This window comes from Diabrotica virgifera, chromosome 1 (genome assembly GCF_917563875.1).
Source record: "Diabrotica virgifera virgifera chromosome 1, PGI_DIABVI_V3a".
Taxonomy (NCBI): Eukaryota; Metazoa; Arthropoda; class Insecta; order Coleoptera; family Chrysomelidae; genus Diabrotica; species Diabrotica virgifera.
The window spans coordinates 251857720-251877085 of NC_065443.1; the positions used below are offsets into that span (position 1 = coordinate 251857720).

At 35.0% G+C, this 19366-nt stretch overlaps 1 protein-coding gene across 3 annotated transcripts in view; it reads right to left on the reverse strand.

The window, feature by feature from the left end:
- Positions 1 to 19366, reverse strand: part of LOC126883266 (putative ATP-dependent RNA helicase TDRD12) — a 176857-nt gene that overhangs the window by 93941 nt on the left and 63550 nt on the right. For all 3 annotated transcript variants that reach the window (XM_050648591.1, XM_050648596.1, XM_050648605.1), the window contains 5 exons: positions 15351 to 15422; positions 8909 to 11444; positions 4609 to 4996; positions 1345 to 1714; positions 924 to 1112 (listed from right to left, as the gene is read on the reverse strand). In XM_050648591.1, the coding sequence (XP_050504548.1) occupies positions 924 to 1112; positions 1345 to 1714; positions 4609 to 4996; positions 8909 to 11444; positions 15351 to 15422 (3555 nt within the window). The remainder of the gene's footprint in view (positions 1 to 923; positions 1113 to 1344; positions 1715 to 4608; positions 4997 to 8908; positions 11445 to 15350; positions 15423 to 19366) is intronic.

The window sequence follows — 19366 nt, forward strand, 5'->3', positions numbered from 1 at the left end:
TTAATTCAAAAATTATTTTTTGGCAACCCTGTATAAATGTCTAATGATATTAATGTTTATATTACTGAATAGAGAATTGAACGCCCTTTCAAATGACCTACCACACGACCCCTATTCCCATTAACAAAATTATCGATTACGTCATCACGCTCAGATGGATGACGTCACTAGTATGAAATATATGCCAAAAAATTGTAATTTAAAAATAAAAATCGACCTTTATCGGGATTTTGCTCCAAAATCGCCCGTTTTAAAGAAATGAATTTATTCCATAATTTAGCCCCTCTGTATAATCTACTATAATAAATCTTTCATGTCATCAATTATTTAATTATTGATAAATAATTAGGTACTTCCCTAAAATTTTAATTGAAAATTGCAGATTTTTTGGGAAACCTCGGATTTTCTGAGTAAAATTTTTGTTGAAGGAAATCGGAAAAAAAAATAACTTTGTGCAGAACTAAATTACGGTGAATTTTTATTTGAGTGTTTTTGGCTCAAAGGAAAAATCTTAGGAGTTAAAGAGCATGCACTAATTGAAAAAAAAAGAAGATTTAGGAGTGCTAATTTGTTTATAAATAAAATAACACACTTTCTGCGGACTTGTCATACCCCATATTATTACTAATATATATGTAATCTTAAGATTCGATTTTAGCAATAAAATAGCTGGTAAATAATTTTTCCCAAAAATGGCATTTTTTCGATAATTTTCCCAGACTATTCTCGTTAACAAATTCCAATAAACCGGAGCGCCAACCCAAATTCTGAGCAGTCTCAACATGATAAGGTTAATATCCCCAGTTGTAACTAATATCGAAATGAATAAGAATCGCTATACTCTGCGGCTGTCATGGCGGTGTCGAAATGAAATTGCGACTGTCGAAATGAATTAGAATCAGGCCCCTGGTGTCATACTTTACCTGAGAAATTTCCTCCTTTGGCATTCGTCCAGTTATCTTCTAACAGCATAATATCGTCATTGGATAAACTTTCATAAATGGCAGTACATTCTATTCCATTGAACATAAACATCGATTCTATAGTCTTAATTTCTTCATCGTTACAGAGAACAATGGATCTGTAAATTTTATGTGTGTCTTTTAACATACCTGGAAAGTATTTGAATATTAGCCTGAATGAAATAATATGGAGAAATAAAATATGGGAAAAGAAATGAAAGGCTGAATTTACAAAATAGTCATCAAAACGATAATGAAATTTACGGAACGACAACTGGAGGCACATTGAAAAAAACAGTCTACCCAAAAAGAAGAAGTTTCACAACACTTGGTGTACAGATAGTTACTTGCCAATATGCGAGTAAAAAATAAACATACTCACGTTTTAATTCAATATCTTTACGAGCTAAATTAGTAAACTTCATCGAAAACTCCACCTGTCCATAAAGAGCTGCCTCCAAATAACTCCCAACACATACCATAGGCACTTGCTGTAAGCTCTTGATCAGATGCTTCAGTTCAGAATCCCACTGTTCGGCACAGACTATTAACTGCAATGCCTTGGTAAATACTCTATTTTTCAGCATCGACTGCGCCATTTCAAAGATGTCGCTCATAATGGCTTTATGTTTGTTTAGTATATCATCCCCGTCTTCAATGATTAAGTGACACAGACGCTTGAAATTGACGCTCTTGTTCTTGATCAATGCTACTAGAATGAGCGGGGTGGTGATTAACATATCGGTGCGACTCTAAAAACAAAGCAATACAAATATGATAATAAAATATATTAGATAACTATGAAAAAGTAAGTAAGTTCGTGTAAACTTTTGGCGAAGGTTAAGGCCGTCCGCACATGGGTCGATCGAAGACACGTCTCGAAGTTCGCGTGTCTTGCTCGTCTTGTACGAACCCTGCGGCAAAAGCGATTGCTCTCCGCACACAGTCGATTCAGTTTGCTCACATATTCCAACCAGGAAGAACGCCTTTTTTATATATCAACCAAAACGACTATTTAGATCTGTGAAAAGTACGATATTGTTACAATTTTAGTACATATTTGTATACAATGAGCATTATACAATTGAAGATATTTTTCTACTTCCCCAAAGAAGTTTATATTAAACGCCTAGAAACAGAAGTTCAATATTTTCAGAATTTTATGTCGCAATATATTTCCACAAAGCTACTGGTACACTACAATCAACGAACATAACATTCATCGATTAAAAAAAAAACTAAAATTTAATTCAGCGCAAAAAACAACAAAAGACGAAGGAAACAAATAAAATAGATTTACTTCCATACTGCAAACGTGCGTCTCACTCGAACTTTCTCGTGCGCTACCGATCGCAAGGGACGAGAGTCGTACAAGACGACGAGATTTGCAATCCTAAACGCCTCGTCTACGGAGCTCAATGCCACCACGAAGGAACTTGAGTGGTGGGGAGGGATCTACGCGACTGGAATCGAGTCGACTTCTTCGAGCGTCGACCCATGTGCAGACGGCCTTAGTGTTAAGGTTTCCAGATCGCGCCAATGCCTCTAACATGACTTAACGACTACTTACGTAACCGGGACGGACGGCTTTACGTACACTTCGAAGTGGCGGCTCAGTTAAATTAGAAATTGAAAAATTTGTTAGTGTCGGGATTCGAAGTCCGAGTCCTCCAGGTTGCTACGCCAGTAACATAGCCACAGCTCTAAACAAGGTTTCACTAATTTTGTAAGTTTGTAAGTAAATTTATTAAAAGTAAATTCCCGACAGTAAAACTGTTGTCGAAAAGTTCATGACGAATCTACATCCAACCGCTAGAAACCAAAAAATGAAACCCTACAAGGATCTGTGATAAGCTCAACATGATTTCAATAAACAGAATATTAGTAAGTCATGCAGGCCATGGAGGCGACTCAATTAAACCTACGTTTGTCTTCGACAAACGCTACAAAATCGAAACAGGACAACATAGGGAGTCAAACGTGGCAAATGCATAGTGCATCTACACCGATGGCTCCAAAATGGAAGAAGGTTCAGGATGCGGGATATACTCCAGATCACTGAACCTTAGTATAAAATGGGATATGGGCAAAAATTCCAGCGTAGTTCAGACTGAATTGGCTGGTATCTCCATAGCCACAAAAGAGATAACCCAGAAAGGTATAGCCAGTAAAACCATAATAATCTGCACAGACAGCAGACAAGCGCTACTAACCCTGAATAGACCACGTGTCATATCAGGGCTAGTAATGGACTGTCATGAGCCACTAGCCCAAGCTTCGGATGGCAACAACATCATCCTGAAGTGGGTTAAAGGACACAACGGAAACAAAGGCAACCGCATTGCTGACCACATAGCTGGTGGTAGGCAGCAGGTCTAAGAATCTTAGGACCTGGTGATCTTTTTGGTTGGCCAACTGTAGCAATCGCGGAAATTGTCAAATGTCACTCCCACGCTCAAACCGTGTAAAGATGGGAAGAAGGGCCAGCATGTAGACTTGCCAAGGTAACACTAAGGAACCTTGGGAAGTCAGCAGCAGAAAAGTACTTGAGAGTGACCAGGAAAAACCTACGCTTGATAGTTTTTTTTTTAAGTGGCCATTGTCAACTAAGCAATCTCCTCCACACACTAGGGCTAGTAGACACACCTCTGTGCAGGAAGTGTGAACGAGATGACTAAGCTGTCCAGCATGTCCTATGTGAATGTTCGGAGTTATCGTCAATACGAGAGTATGCATTCGGCGAGCCTTGGCCTACACCTGCCGACATAGGGGAGATGTCCCCTGGGGATTTGTCCACCTTCCTGAAAATTGCAGGTTGGACAATGAGCTAAGGACAACCCCCTGGGAGGATGCACACTGGGTCAATTGTGTCCTAAGTGCTGTGGGACTTGATTCGCCCTCCCTACTCTACATATACAGATAGTAAGTCATATAATTCGTAGAACAATTTTAACAATCGTTTTCAATGCAGATTTCAGTCCTCTACAAATAGTTTCTGATGACTTTCTATGGCCCGTTTGACGATTCAGACCCGTTATGACTGGTGCCGTGTGGTGCAAAATTCCTAAAGAAATACATGGAGTGTTGAAAGAATATGTGCCTTGTAAAAAAAACTATTTTAAACATGAATTGAGAGGTGAAAGATATGAATTACTTCAAATCATATTGGAAGGTAAAGAACAAGGAAAAAGATCAGTAGGAAGATGCCAGAACTCGTGGCTGAAAGACCTGAGAAGATGGTTTGACTGCTCATTAGCATACATTTTTCGTGTAACAGTTTCCAAAGCTAAAATTGCTATTTGGATCGCCAACCTTCGAAAAGAGACAGTGCAATCAGAAGAAGAAGAAACATGAATTGAGTGATATATGTGGTCTGTTCATGGCTTCAATCTACTGTCAGTATTGCACAATTTCAGATCTGCTGATATCTTGCCAAATTGGTCTTAATTTAATGCAAACTTTGTATAACAACAATTGAGAGTAAGCTTTTAAAAGGCTTATTTACATTAACAAATCACTTATAAGATCCAAACTTTACTGCAAACAGTACCTTTATTGAAAAAGTTTTAGTGCAATGTTGCCAAATTTATTGATGTTTTTAAAATAGGGAAAACGAGAGATATTTCAATGTTTTATAGATACTTACTGTATTAATTTGGTTATGCGGGTAAGATCCCACAGTAATATTTGCTCGTTGATGCCCTAATATAACTCTAACTAAATCTCGTATTTCGTCACATTTCTTGGTACTTCCGCAAAGAATAATCACGAGAGGTCCTCCAGCTACCTTGTTCAAAGAACGATACCGTTCGTGCTTCTCCAAGATAAACGTTAACATTGCCGGCAAATAGGCCATCGTCTTGCCCGTTTGCGGACCGCTGATCATAAAGACGTGATGGTTGCGAAGAATGGCCGGCCAAACATAGGATTGAATCCTTCTGGCCTCTGTGTATTGGAGCCGAGTGAGATTAGAATGTATGTCTTTGTGGAAAGCAATTTTGGCGAGTTGCTTGATAGGATGCACTACACTTTCGCTGAAATTAATAAAAAATATTAATTTGTAACGACAGAAAGGAGCAACAGATCATAAAATACAACATCAATTTTACAAAAAGTCTAATTGAACCACCAGTTATAAGAAGGAGATGAATCCATTTTCTTGTTTATTAATGGCATCTACTATAAAGTACAGTTTGTTTAGGTTAATTGAGATTATAAGAAGGAGATGAATCCATTTTCTTGTTTATTAATGGCATCTACTATAAAGTACAGTTTGTTTAGGTTAATTGAGATTGTTCAATCACAAATTAATCCCTTAATTTGTAATCTCACATTATTCTTCGCTTCCTAAACTTTTATAGTTTCACCGTGTATAATTGTGAAACATATTTAGTAACAGTTTAATTATTAGAGTCCGGTGAACTTTCTGCAACCTAAATAAGTTGCCAAATAGTGGTATTTCCATTTGTAAATCATAGTTTTGCAATAGCTTCCTCGATTAACCTTCGAGTGGTAACGTACGGTCCCTGACACCGACGTAGTAGATTTTTCGCGCTAAAACTCAAATGCTCATATTGTTTTGTCCGCCCGGCCAGGTAGCTTTCGAATCCTTATCACGCTATTCAGTCTTGAAAAATCTGTGACCGAGTGCGGATAGTTCATATGTTATTCGACCTGACGGTGTGAGCGACCGAGGTTACCATTTGTGTTATACTCAACGGTAACTTATTGTCGTTTTTGGTCCATAGTCAGTTTAAATAGTAGATATTCATTTTAGGAGTTGTATGTGAATATGGATTACGAAAGAGAACAAATCAGGTTGCAGCAACTTTTTGACGAAATTGTTGCTAATTCCGAACCGGAACCAGAAGATGACGACGCAAGTGTGCAAGATGATTGTTCAGAAGTTCTAGAATATGATACCAATTCAGAGGAGGATTTCTGTGATGAAGAATATGTCGAAAATCATGTACCAGTAGAAGTAATACCGCGCATACCACGTGTGTTTGGGAAAGATGGAACAAGGTGGAGGAAACATCATGAATTTAATCGTAACGTTCGAACTCGTGCTGAAAATCTTCTACCCAATATGGCAGGATAAAAAGGTGATATTAGGCGAAAATTGGTGATAAAAGAGATTTGGGAATGTTTTTTCACTACAGATATTGTAGAAAAAATAGTAGAATGCACCAATAAGTTCATAGCATTGAAACGCTATGACACAGTCAATAACAGAATGGCTAGGCTAATTGATCTTATAGAATTAAAAGCTCTGTTTGGGCTGTTGTACATATCTGGCGCTAACAAAAGCAATCCTCAGAATGCTGATGATTTATTTAGAACAGATGGAAGGTCAATGGAGATTTATCGCCTTACGATGTCGCTAAAGAGGTTCCAGTTCATTTTAAGACACATTCGGTTCGATGACAAAAGTACTAGAATACAAAGGCAAGAATTCGATAAGTTGGCCGCGATACGTGAGATTTTTGAAGCTTTTAATTCTAATCTACCGAAGCATTACAATCTTTCAGCATATACTACGATAGATGAAAAGTTAGAAGCTTTTCGCGGCAAATGTTCATTCAGGGTTTACATACCGAATAAATCAAATCGTTACGGTATAAAAATATATACATTAGCAGACGCTATGATGTATTATACGTCCAAGATGGAAGTATATGTTGGTAGACAGCCAGCAGGAAAATATTTTGTTGATACGTCAAATATGTCACTTGTACCTCGTCTGTGTGAACCGATTTGGGGAACGGGAAGGAACGTTACCATGGATAACTTTTTTACAAGCGGTTCAGCTGGCGCGATTACTTCAACGTGAACATCGTCTAACTGTTATAGGAACGTTACGAAAGAATAAACCGCAAATTCCTCTAGTGCTAACACAATAAAGGCCAGAAAAAAACAGTATGTTCGCATTTCAAGAGAAGTGTACATACCCTTGTATCGTATGTACCCCGAAAAAGTAAAAATGTTTTAGTTTTATCTACTATGCATTACGACGACAACATTGATAATGCAACAGGTAAAGCAGAAATAATCATAGATTATAATAAGACTAATGCAGGTAAGTAAAAACACAGAAATAAGGCAGCCACAAAATATAACAATAGGAGAATACAACATTGAGGGGGTAAAAAACTTTACATACTTGGGATTTCTAGTCACATCTGATAATAACGTAGCAGAGGAAGTGAAGAGGCGAATATTTATTGCCAATAAAAGTTACCATGGCTTAATTCGGCAACTAAGATCAGATAACGTCGCAAGGAAAACAAAATGCCAAATATACAAAACCTTAATAAGACCGGTACTCACATACGGCTCAGAAACCTGGACACTCACTAAAAGAGAGGAAACATTGCTAGCCACCTTTGAAAGAAAAATCTTGCGACACATATATAAGGGCACAAAAGAAAATGGAATTTGACGAAGAAGGTACAACTTTGAACTAAACGAAATATACGAGGATCCGGATATCATAACATTCATTAAAATAGGACGGCTGCGTTGGATGGGACATGTAGAAAGAATGGAAGAAGGCGAAATACCAAACAAAATATTCAAACAGATGCCAGTAGGAAAAAGAACAAGAGGAAGACCGAAGCTGAGATATTTAGAACAAATAGAAAATGATATAAAAACCTTAAAAATAAAAAACTGGAGAAAAAAAGCACGAAACAGATCAGAGTGGAGAAGAATCCTGGAACAGGCCAAGACCCAGAAAGGGCTGTCGAGCCAATGATGATGATGATAATAAGACTAAAGAAGGCGTGGATGTCGTGGACAAACTCTGCGCGGCATACAATTGCGCTAGAGCAACCCGTCGCGTGGATATCGTGGACAAACTCTGCGCGGCATACAATTGCGCTAGAGCAACCCGTCGCTGACCAATGGTCATTTTTTACAGTTGTTTGAATGTCGCTGGGATAAATTCCTACATTATATACAAATCGAATACAGACACACGCATTCCTAGACGAAAGTTTTTGGAAGACTTAGGTTTTCAACTTATTGACGAACATATTCGCAGACGAGCCCTAGAACAAAATATTCCAAGGACAATTCGTATGAGGTTAGTGGAAATTTGTGGCGTGCAGACAAGAAATCAACCGATCCAGAATAATGTGTATGGAAGATGTACGTTCTGCAGTAGTAAGAAAAACCGCAAAACTCGGTTTCTTTGTAGGCAGTGTGGCAAATATATGTGTTTGGAACATTTAACCGGACTATGCGTTGTGTGCAGTGTAGAAGAAAATCAGGAAGCAAACGGACAATAGTTTAAGTTTATGTTGGACTGAAACATGCTGAAAAACCACAGCCTAAATATCGCAAAGTCCGACTCTGCCGTTATCGATAGAAAATTCGACGTAAAATAGCATCCGAGGCGTTTCTCATAAGACCACCCATGAAAGCGGAAAGATAAATATTCTAAGAAATCATTTTGCTGAAAATTCAAAGTACACCACTAAATTTAGTTTTTTATTCTCTTTTCAAATGCAAAATCGATTTTAAAAAAATTTAATGTACAGGGTGTTGTTTTTGGGTCGGAACATTTTTCCAATATTTTTTAATCCGGACCTGGATTTTTTACAATTGTAAATAAATTAGTTGATTGTACACGTTAAAGAATATTTGCGTGCCAAAATATCAAATAAATATACAGTATGGTTAAAACGTTATGAACCAAATAAGAAAATGGCAAAATAGATAAAACACTCAGTATCTTTGTTATTATTGAAGTAAGACCCATTAGTATGGTATTTTTGAGACACTCTTTCCACAGTTAACGTTTGTCACTTTCCCAATGAAACGCCCTGTATTACCAAATTTATATGATGTGTAGATGGTTTTAACCTGTTTTAAATCCTCGAAACAAATATGATAACATCATTATCATTGTTTATGAACGATAAAAATTGTTGTTAACTTACCTGTGTACTAACAGCTTTAACATTGCGCGTTTTTCAATCCTTCTCATTGAACCATATTCAATAGCACATATTTCAATGTCACGTGCTTCATTTCCCTCCTCTTTGAACAGAAATTGAGGTTTAACTCCCTCCAATCTAGCAACTTTGCGACAAGTACCGAAATTTTCGACGAAGACGTTTTCATCTTTGGTCCAAATTATACACTGCTTGCATTCACAATACGGTTTGATCTTCAGAGTGTGTACATTCTTTGTAAGATCGGAGGATGAAGTTCCTTCTAGCGATGAAGGCTTGTTGGTATCCAAACAACTCTCTTCTGCAGAATTTCCTTCAGATTGGCAATCAGAAACTGTTGATTCTTGAGTATTGTCTTTACTCTTCGTATTTTCTTTTCTTGACCTAATTGGTATAATTTTATGGTCTTCTCGGGACGAACTATCTGCAGAACTAAGAGAATTGTTTGAAAAATGACTGAGTCGATATTTAGATGCATTTTCCTGGAAAGAACTGTCTGCAGAACTAAGGGAAATGTTCGATAGTGTTGCCTTTTCTTTTTCTGAACGTTTTAACTTCCCCTTTAGGAGCTTTTGCAGTCGTGTGTCTATAGGATTTTCTTGGAAAGAAGTATCGGTCGAACTCAGTTCCTCTCTTATCTCATTTCCCCGCAAAGAACTATCTGCAGTATTAAGAGAAATATTCGAAACACGACCTGAAAGTTCTTTAGATATGTCTAGTGTCTCTTCATTGCTTTCCTTTTTTCTACTTATAAACTTTTGAATTCGTGGGTCTACAGGATTTTCTTGGTGAGAAATTTCAGTAGAATTGAGTCGTTTTTCAAAAGAACAATCTACCGAACTAAGAGAATTATTTGAGAGATTACCAAAACTACCTTTAGATGTGTCTAGTGTTGTGTTTTCTTCTGTGCTTTCCTTTCCCCGCTTTATGAACTTTTGAAGTCGTGGGTCTATAAGATTTGCTTGGACAGAACTCTCAGTAGACTTGAATTCCTCTTCAGCATGTTTAGATGTCTCTGGTGTTGTACTTCCTCCCTTGATTTGGTGACGACCTTTAAAATATTTAAGGAGTATTTTTAATTTTGGATCTTCACTCTGGGGTGAGGAAGGCTCAGTAGACCTGTCACCCTTTTCATTCTCATTTTCTTGTAACGAATTATCTGCAGAACTAAGTGAAACATTCAGATGATCTTTAGATGTGTCTAATGTTGTGTTTTCTTCTGTGCCTTCCTTTCCCCGCTTTATGAACTTTTGAAGTCGTGAGTCTATAACATTTTCTTGGACAGATTTCTCAGTAGACTTGAATTCTTCTTCAACATGTTTAGATGTCTCTGGTGTTGTACTTCCTTCCTTGATTTGTTGATGACCTTTAAAACATTTAAGGAGTATTTTTAATTTTGGATCTTCACTCTGGGGTGAGGAAGGCTCAGTAGACCTGTCACCCTTTTCATTCTCATTTTCTTGTAACGAATTATCTGCAGAACTAAGTGAAACATTCAGATGATCTTTAGATGTGTCTAATGTTGTGTTTTCTTCTATACTTTGCTTTCCTCGCTTTATAAACTTTTGAACTCGTGGGTCTGTAAGATTTTCTTGAACAGAACTCTCAGTAGACTGGGATCTATCTTCAACATCTTTAGATGTCTCTGGTGCTGTACTTCCCTCCTTGATTTGTTGGGGCTTTTTTATATATTTATAAATTATTTGTAATTTTGGATCTTCATTCTGGGATGAGGAATGCTCAGTAGACCTGCCACCCTTTTCATTCTCATTTTCTTGTAACGAATTATCTGCAGAACTAAGTGAAATATTCAGACGATCTTCAGATGCCTCTAGTGTTTCGTTTCCTTCAGTAGTGTCCTTTCCCCTTTTGAAAAACTTTTGGATCGTTTGAAGTCGTGGATCTGGAATATTTTTTTGGGCAGAACCCTCGGTAGAGCTGAATCCCTTTTCAACCTCATTTTCTTGAAAACTATTATTTGTAGAGCTAAGTGCAAGGTTTGAATAGTTACTGGAATGATCTTTAGATGTTTCAGGTGTTGCACTTTCTTCTGTGGTTTTGTTCTGACCTTTTATATACTTTTGGATCTTTTGTAATATTGGATTTGTACGATTTGCTTGCAAAGAAGTCTCAGTTGATCCTAATACCTCTTCTATTTTATTTTCTTGGAAGGAACTATTTGCAGAACTCAAAGAAGTATTTGATAAAAGGCTTGATCGCTCTTTAGATGTTATTAGTGTTGGATTTTCTTCTTGAAGTTTGGTTCCCCCCTTAATATTCTTTTTGAGCTCTTGTAACGTTGGATCTCTAACATCCTCTTGGGCAGAGCTTTTAGAAGAACTTTCACCAGAACTCAAAGAACTATCTGAAAGGACTTCAGGAAAGCCTCTGTATTGCTCTGCTTTTGATGTTTTTCTTGTTTCCTGAGGACTAAACGAATCATTTCCAAGTTGACTTTTGCGATAAGTTCCAGACTTTCGACTTGAAATTGTTGGTTTTTCTGATGACAACTGATACATTCCTGAAAAAATTTACTTTCATGATTGAGTTCTGTCATCACAAGATCAGAAAAAAGAGTGAAAAAAAAATAAGATGTACTAAAATATAGATGCAAAAAATACTAATCTTATAAGTCATACGAATGACTTTGGAGGGTTCCAAAGCCATGGTGAGAATAGATGAAAATATAACAAAGGCATTTGATATTGAAAATGGAGTTAAGCAAGGTGATGCCTTATCAACAACACTTTTTAATCTAACTTTGGAAGCTGTTGTTAGAAAATTATATATGGATTATATATGGCTGTATTACTGCAAGATCGATGCAAATATGTGCATATGGGGATGATGTTGCCATAATAAGCCCCAGGAAGCTGCTGCATTTGGTCTATTTATAAATGAAAGTACAGTGGAACCCCGATAAGTCGGCTCTCGGTAACCCGGAAGTCCGGCTAACCCGGACTGATTTTCATCAGACAAACATTTCTAAAATAAACATGTATGTATTTGTGTAATTTAATCATAAATAAAATAAAATGACTCAATGATAAAATGACTCATGGCACACGGCGCCGGCGGCAGAGCGACGTTCATCTCTCAGATTATCGGAAACAACAGGCACCTGTAGTATTCCTTTATTTATTTCAAACTGTCTTAGCGTCGTTTAAAAAAAAAACTAAAAGACTATTTAAAAAATTATTTTTTAAACAATGGTCTTAGTTTTCACTGTTCTTAAATAACACTGTTAAAATAATAACATCGTTCCGATTGTGACTGTATTTTGTGTAGTACAGTCTTGTATTGTTCGCTTCCGTTTGCTTAGGTTTGTGTTTGCGTGTTTTTAGTAATTTAGATGTGTAGGTACTGTGCATATATACAGTCGGAAAAATGAAAGAACACATCACATCAATCAGTTATTTTGTATTTGCTGTATTTTTCTATAAATAACAAACGTTTGTTATAGAAAAAGATAGCAAATACAAATAAGTTATTGATGTGATCGTTTATGGGTATTATTTCATTTTTCCGACTGTATATTTCATGTTATTTCAATTATAACGGAGTTATAAAACAATACTGTAAATTTCATAAAATGTAAATTTCAAATTTCAAGATCGGTTTAATAGATTTTGCAAAATAAATTTTGCAATCCAGCTTTCGCAAAAAAATTCATTTTTTCAAAATGTTGCAGCACTGAAAATAAAGCAGACAGCAGATGAATTTTTTTACATATTAAAGAATACTGCACTTTTCATTTGCAATTTGCAAAATTAAAATCGGTTAACTACCAAGGCGTCAGGAATTTTTTTAAATAAACATTAATTTTTGGTGCTACTCGCAGGACAACGGATACGTTCGCTCTGATTGGGCATTCCAATGACCTTTGATAATGATTGATACGTTTTAATTTTTAGTACATTTCGAAATAAATAAATAAATAAAATTTTTTAGAAAGTAGTAAGTAAAAATTAGTTTAATCTTTAAATAAAATACAAATAACCTGTTGAAAGTATATTTATTTCGTTGACATCATATAATAGAAGTATAACTTCTTACGTGCGTACAAAGTACACACACATTCTTTTGTTAATAGCACCCTGTATATTTTTTATAGTTTTGGATATTCTATCTATCGTCTATTCAACAGATTTTTTAAAAATAAAATCGGTTTGTAAATAATCAAGAAAATATCAGTTTATTTTTGTTAATTATGGTATAGTTATTAAAAATTAAAGTTAAGGGATGAATATTTAGGGCAGTCAATGAGAGTATTTGGCTCCGAATTCAATCCTACTACATTGATTTACTTGATATTTTCACAGTAATTAGGGAATAGCTCAAGAAACAAAGTCTACCCTATGCCGATGTGCGCTCTTATCTTAGGGGTGGTTACCACCCCTTTTCGGGGGGAAAAATGTTTTGCTTAAAATAGCCACGCAAAAGGCTAGAGAACCTAATTTTAAGCAAAAACTGTTCTATAATTATTTTTTGAAAACTCAATACTTTTTGAGTTATTCGTGGTTGAAAATTGGATATTTTCATTGAAAAATGACACCTTTTCGGACGGATTTTTGTGAATACCTTAAAAACTATGAAAATCAATGAAAATATCAATGAAAATGGCCAATTTTCAATCACGAATAACTCAAAAACTATCGAGTTTTCAAAAAAAAATATTAAGCAGTTTTTGCTTAGAATTAGGTTCTCTAGCGAATTCCGTGATAATTTTAACCAAAAAATTTTCCACCCCTGAGAAGGTGTGGGAACCACCACCAAGATAAAAGCACACATCGGCATGGGGTAGACTTTGAATTAGGACATAAGTAGAGGCTAGGCCCAAAATTTCATTAAAATCCATGCAGTAGGATAGAATTCGAAGGTAATATCCTATTCTTGCTCCCATTGGCTGGCGTAATTTAGGAGATGATTTTTTCTACGCCGTATTGAAGTGTATTACAAATGGAATAGATGAGTTTTTGTCCCATTAAAATCTCTATTCGTTTAAGAAATATAGCCTGGACAAATTAGTCTGGGACATATAATTAACAAAAATAAACTGAAATTTTCTTGATTACTTCCGAAACGATTTTTTTTTAAATCTATGAATAGACGATAGAAGACTACATCCAAAACTATAAAAAATGTACAGGGTACTATTAAAAAAATTAAAGTTAGGGATTGTAACTAAGGGATGAATATTTAAGTGATGATTTTCTCTACGCCATATTAAAGTGTATTACAAATGAAATAGATCAGATTTTGTCCCATTCGAAAATCTCTATTCGTTTAATACGCTCAGTGCTGAAGCTGTTTCTTGTAGAGGGGCGGATGACGCACGAGTGCGTCATATACCATATCGAATATTATAATATTTAGTTGTATGCTAGCACTTCTAATGTGCGTATCGTAGGAGTGATAGCACTTGTGGTAAGGTACCTACTTATTTTGTCTTGTTTTTAACTCTTAGGCAAGCCGCACACCAACGAAACATGAAACGAAAAACATGAAACGTAAAACACGTTTCATGAAAATTAAACACGGCTAAACAAATCTTGAAATCCGCCTACCAATGAAACGAGTGTGATTCATTCTCGTAACACATTTTTATTTTCGGAAAGTTTAATAAATGGCCGGACGTATATTTGTTTAGCAGTGTTTTATTTCCATGAAACGTGATTTACGTTTCATGTTTCTTTGATGGCCTGCCTTATAATAACACACATTAAGAATAATGGAGAGAAAAAAATTCCAAAAATATGTATCACCGGCAGCAATGTTACTAAGATATTAATAGCACTGAACGTGTTAAGAGGCTGGGTTATGGCATTATTTGGATCAATTATATCATACTAAAAGGAACATGGAGATGGAAAAAACGTAAACCAAATCGATCATGTTCGTGATATACATACAAACCTTTGCATAGTTGAGTTTTTAAGAGCTAGAGCTGCATCTTTGCGGTAAGTGGCCACCGGTGCACTGAAACCGGCAATAGTACTCCGCATCCCAGTAGGCAGCAATGTTACTAAGATATTAATAGCACTGAACGTGTTAAGAGATATAGCCTGGATAAATTAGTCTGGTACACATAATAAAAATAAAAAATAAACTGATATTTTCTTGATTATTTACGAACCGATTTTATTTTTAAAAAATTTGTTGAATAGAATAGACCATAGAAGACCACATCCAAAACTATAAAAAAATATACAGAGTGCTATTAAAAAAAAATTAAAGTTAGGGGTTGTAACTAGGGGATGAATATTTTGGGGATTTTGGGAATATTTTTTCTACGCCATATTTAAGTTTACTACAAATGAAATAGATCAGTTTTTGTCCCATTTGAAAATCTCTATTCGTTTAAGAGATATAGCCTGGATAAATTAGTCTGGGACACCCTGTATAATACATAACAATAAACACATACCTAAACTTCTTTCGGAACCAGCAGGTAGAATTACGATGTTCTCATCCGATTTCTTCGTTTTTTGATTTTTGGCTAAAATAATAAAATATGTCAAGTTGTGCAAACTTTGGCGGTCCGTTTCTTCTTGATGTCTCATTTACAACTTCGGCAAACATTGAGACAAAGTAGATGTAATTTCCTGTCGCTCTTATCGATAACTAAGGATGGCAACGAAGTATCGCTACATTAAATATAATTCAACTTTCGATGTATCGGAAAATGTATCGATATTTGAGATTCAATGAATCGTCCGCACAGGATTAATATACCATATTGGCAGCATATAAAATTATAATAAAATCTTAAAATATAAATTATATCCTCACATTTTTGAAATGCTCAGTATGCTTAAACTTTAAGCCTTAAAGAAATAAAGAAGATGTTGCGACCAGTGTTATTTATAAATATTTTATACCTACCCTTAAAATGTTATATAAGTTTCAAACGGTTTCAGGTAGTACAATATAATTTTTTAACTTTTAACAATGTTTTGCGAGAGGGCAATTGTATTGTATTTTTTGAAACTCAACATGTGTTGGAATCCGATATGTATTTCATTTACATCGACCATCGAGAGTTGGTTTAAGTACCTATTGAGTATTATTTCCTATCTTTAAGGTATTTGGGAACATTGTGAATATTGTGTTGTATAACATGAAAGAATAATGGCTCCACCCAAAAGCAATGTTTGGTTGCATTTTAACACGTTAAGCCCCGCGTGAGACAGCATCTGTCTCACGGTGCTGTGATCTTGGTGGACCGCGTGACCTTACCGTGTCTCTCACAGCCGTATTAAAATTAATTGCCGGTCCACATATCTCACAAAAAAACTTCGTGCCGGGGCTTAACGTGTTAATAAACTTTAATTTTTACAAAACATTAATAAATTAAACAAATTTTCAAATTGAAGAATCTCAGATGCAGAATCCACCAATTTAATAAATTAAAATGGTAGATAGTATTTTAAAACTGAGATTTTTCGTGTTTGAAAGTTCTTACTGGTACTGGGAAATTTGAATTATTTTTCAGATTCCCTTTAAAATGATGGTGGAGCTGTTTTTCGGTTCAGAGGTGGGCACACTATCGAAAGCTACTGATGACGCCTGAAAGGGTAGAAACAGTGCCTGTCTAGCTGGTGTGCAACCCTCTGAATCGAAAACAAGCAAAACCATAATTTATTATTTTTATTTCCTTTACTCGGATTTGAGTACTGAAAGTTCCTCTGCTGTCCGTTTTTCCTAGACGAATGAAAGCGAAATGTGATCGTTTCCCTTTCGCTTTCTATATTCGTCGTCTGCTGTCTTATTAATTGAAAAAGTCGCAGATTAAGGATGTACCAGTAAGAACTTTCAAACACGAAAAATCTCAGTTTTAAAATACTATCTACCATTTTAATTTATTAAATTGGTGGATTCTGCATCTGAGATTCTTCAATTTGTTGGTAGATGTCGCTGTATCGCGTCTGATGGGAAATTTGAATTATTTTTCAGATTCCCTTTAAAATGATGGTGGAGCTGTTTTTCGGTTCAGAGGTGGGCACACTATCGAAAGCTACTGATGACGCCTGAAAGGGTAGAAACAGTGCCTGTCTAGCTGGTGTGCAACCCTCTGAATCGAAAACAAGCAAAACCATCATTTATTATTTTTAAACAAATTTTGTTTATCTACTCTATGTCATATTATGTATCAGTTTTTAGTTTGTGAAAACTGTCATTACAGATGTGCGACAGTGCGACCAGTGCGTGAAGGGTTTAAAGTGTGCGTGAAGTAACGATGTATTTTAAATGGGATTTACTTTTTGGCACTGTATTTGACACACTTTCATATAATCAAATATCCTTAACTTTCGCGTTGTCATGGTAATGACATAATGAGCAATAAATTACAACAAAAATTTTGAAAGTTTTGTGGTTTGAAAGAAATTAAAAATTTTAAATGTCAAAGTTCTAAAAATTGTAGAATAGAAATGAATTCCAGTGACGAAGAGTTACAGTTTTTTTATTTGTTTATCGTAGATAAAATACTGTATGAAACTGTGCGTGAAGTACTTTTTGCGAACTTACGCGATGTATAGCACTCGTTCCGTTGTCGCTCGTGTGCGTTCGCAAAAAGCATACTTCACGACCTGTTTCATAAATATTTTGTTGCTTGGTAAAAAAAATTTTCTAATGATTTAATTTTATCTCACTCATTCATATTGACAACTCAGACGTGTATTATTATACATTTTAAAGCAGATCTAATAAATAAATCTAATTTAAGATGTATAATAGATATATGTTTGAAGAATTTTTTTACTTGGCAACAAAAACAAAATGTGTTTAATTTATTAATGTTTTATATGTTGATAACGAAATCGAAAAGTCAAATAAATTTAATTTCAAACTTAAATTGTGGCTCATTCCCAACTTAAATAGTAAACTGCATAAGATACCACAAAGTAAATAGCTTCACAACTCTTTTTTATGTTATTTAATTATACAAGAATATATCGATATATTGCATGATATATCGATGTATTTTTTCCATATACATCGATATACGATGTATATCATAAATCGATATCTTCATTCGATGTATCATAAGATACGATATATCGATGTATAATTTATTTTTGCCATCCATATCGATAAATGATGATTTAGTAGCTGATGAATAATCGATAAAAGCGGCAGGAGATCGTCTCGTCGCCTTTGATGTGTGTCGCAGTTATACATGAAACATCAAAAAGAAGCATAAATTTCAAATTATAATCCAAATTACATGCCCCTAAACCGTGAATAAACGCAATAAAATAATAAAAGAATTAAAAAGCAAAATAAAAGTAAAATAAAACAAAATCTATGTACCTATCTATTAAAATAAAAAAAATGTATACCGCAAATGAATATAAAAAAACACACAAAATAATCAAAACATTAAAAAACAAAATAAAATTTATGTACATATATATATAAAAATGGTTCACTGGGGTGCAAAATTAACCCGACACTCGGATTTTTCCTAAAAACTGGTGTCTGAAAAAGTTATCTTCCCAATTGAGTATTTAATAATAAAAAAAATTTAAAGTCAAATTTATGACAACTCAAGAATGTTACACAGAAAAAAGAATAAGAAATTCAAAAAAAATTGTATATAATTTTAAATTAGACATTATAAACGTCAGTACAAAATACAGTTATGTGACGTCATAAGTGTTTTTGATCGCTTGAACTATTTTAAATACAGTAGAACCCCGATAAGTCAAATTAATAGGGACCGCGGCCGATCCGGGCTACCGAAAATCCGGGATAGCCGGAGAATATGGTAAAACCAAATAAAATACATATAAATGATAAACAAATACACAATATATGTAGTTCAAAAAACATGAAAAACATATGCACAGTACATCTAAAAATGAGTGAAAAAATCAAAAAGTGAAATCTCAGTCAAAGTGAAAAAATGTTTGTTTTGTCTGATGAAAATCGGTCCGGGTTAGACGGACTTGCGGATTATCGGGGGCCGACTTATCGAGGTTCCACTGTAGATAGAAAACTTGTACTTTTACAAAATGGCACTAAACAACACTTATAATATTTTCTTTCCTTTCCTTCAAAAACTATAATATCAAACTCCAATCCCAACAAACTGGTATATACAGGGTGCCCCGAAAAGATTGGTCATAAATTATACCATAAATTTTGGGGTCAAAAATATGTTGATTGAACCTAACTTACCTTAGTACAAATGTGCACATGAAAAAAGTTAGAGCCCTTTAAAGTTACAAAATGAAAATCAATTTTTCCAATATTTCGAAAACTATTACAGATTTTTTATTGAAAATAAGCATGTGTTATTTTTATGGGGGAACATCTTAACAAAAAATTATAGTGAAATTTGTGCACCCCATAAAAATTTTATGGGGTTTCGTTCCTTTAAACCCCCCAAATGTTTGTGTACGTTCCAATTAAACTTTTATTGCGGTACCATTAGTT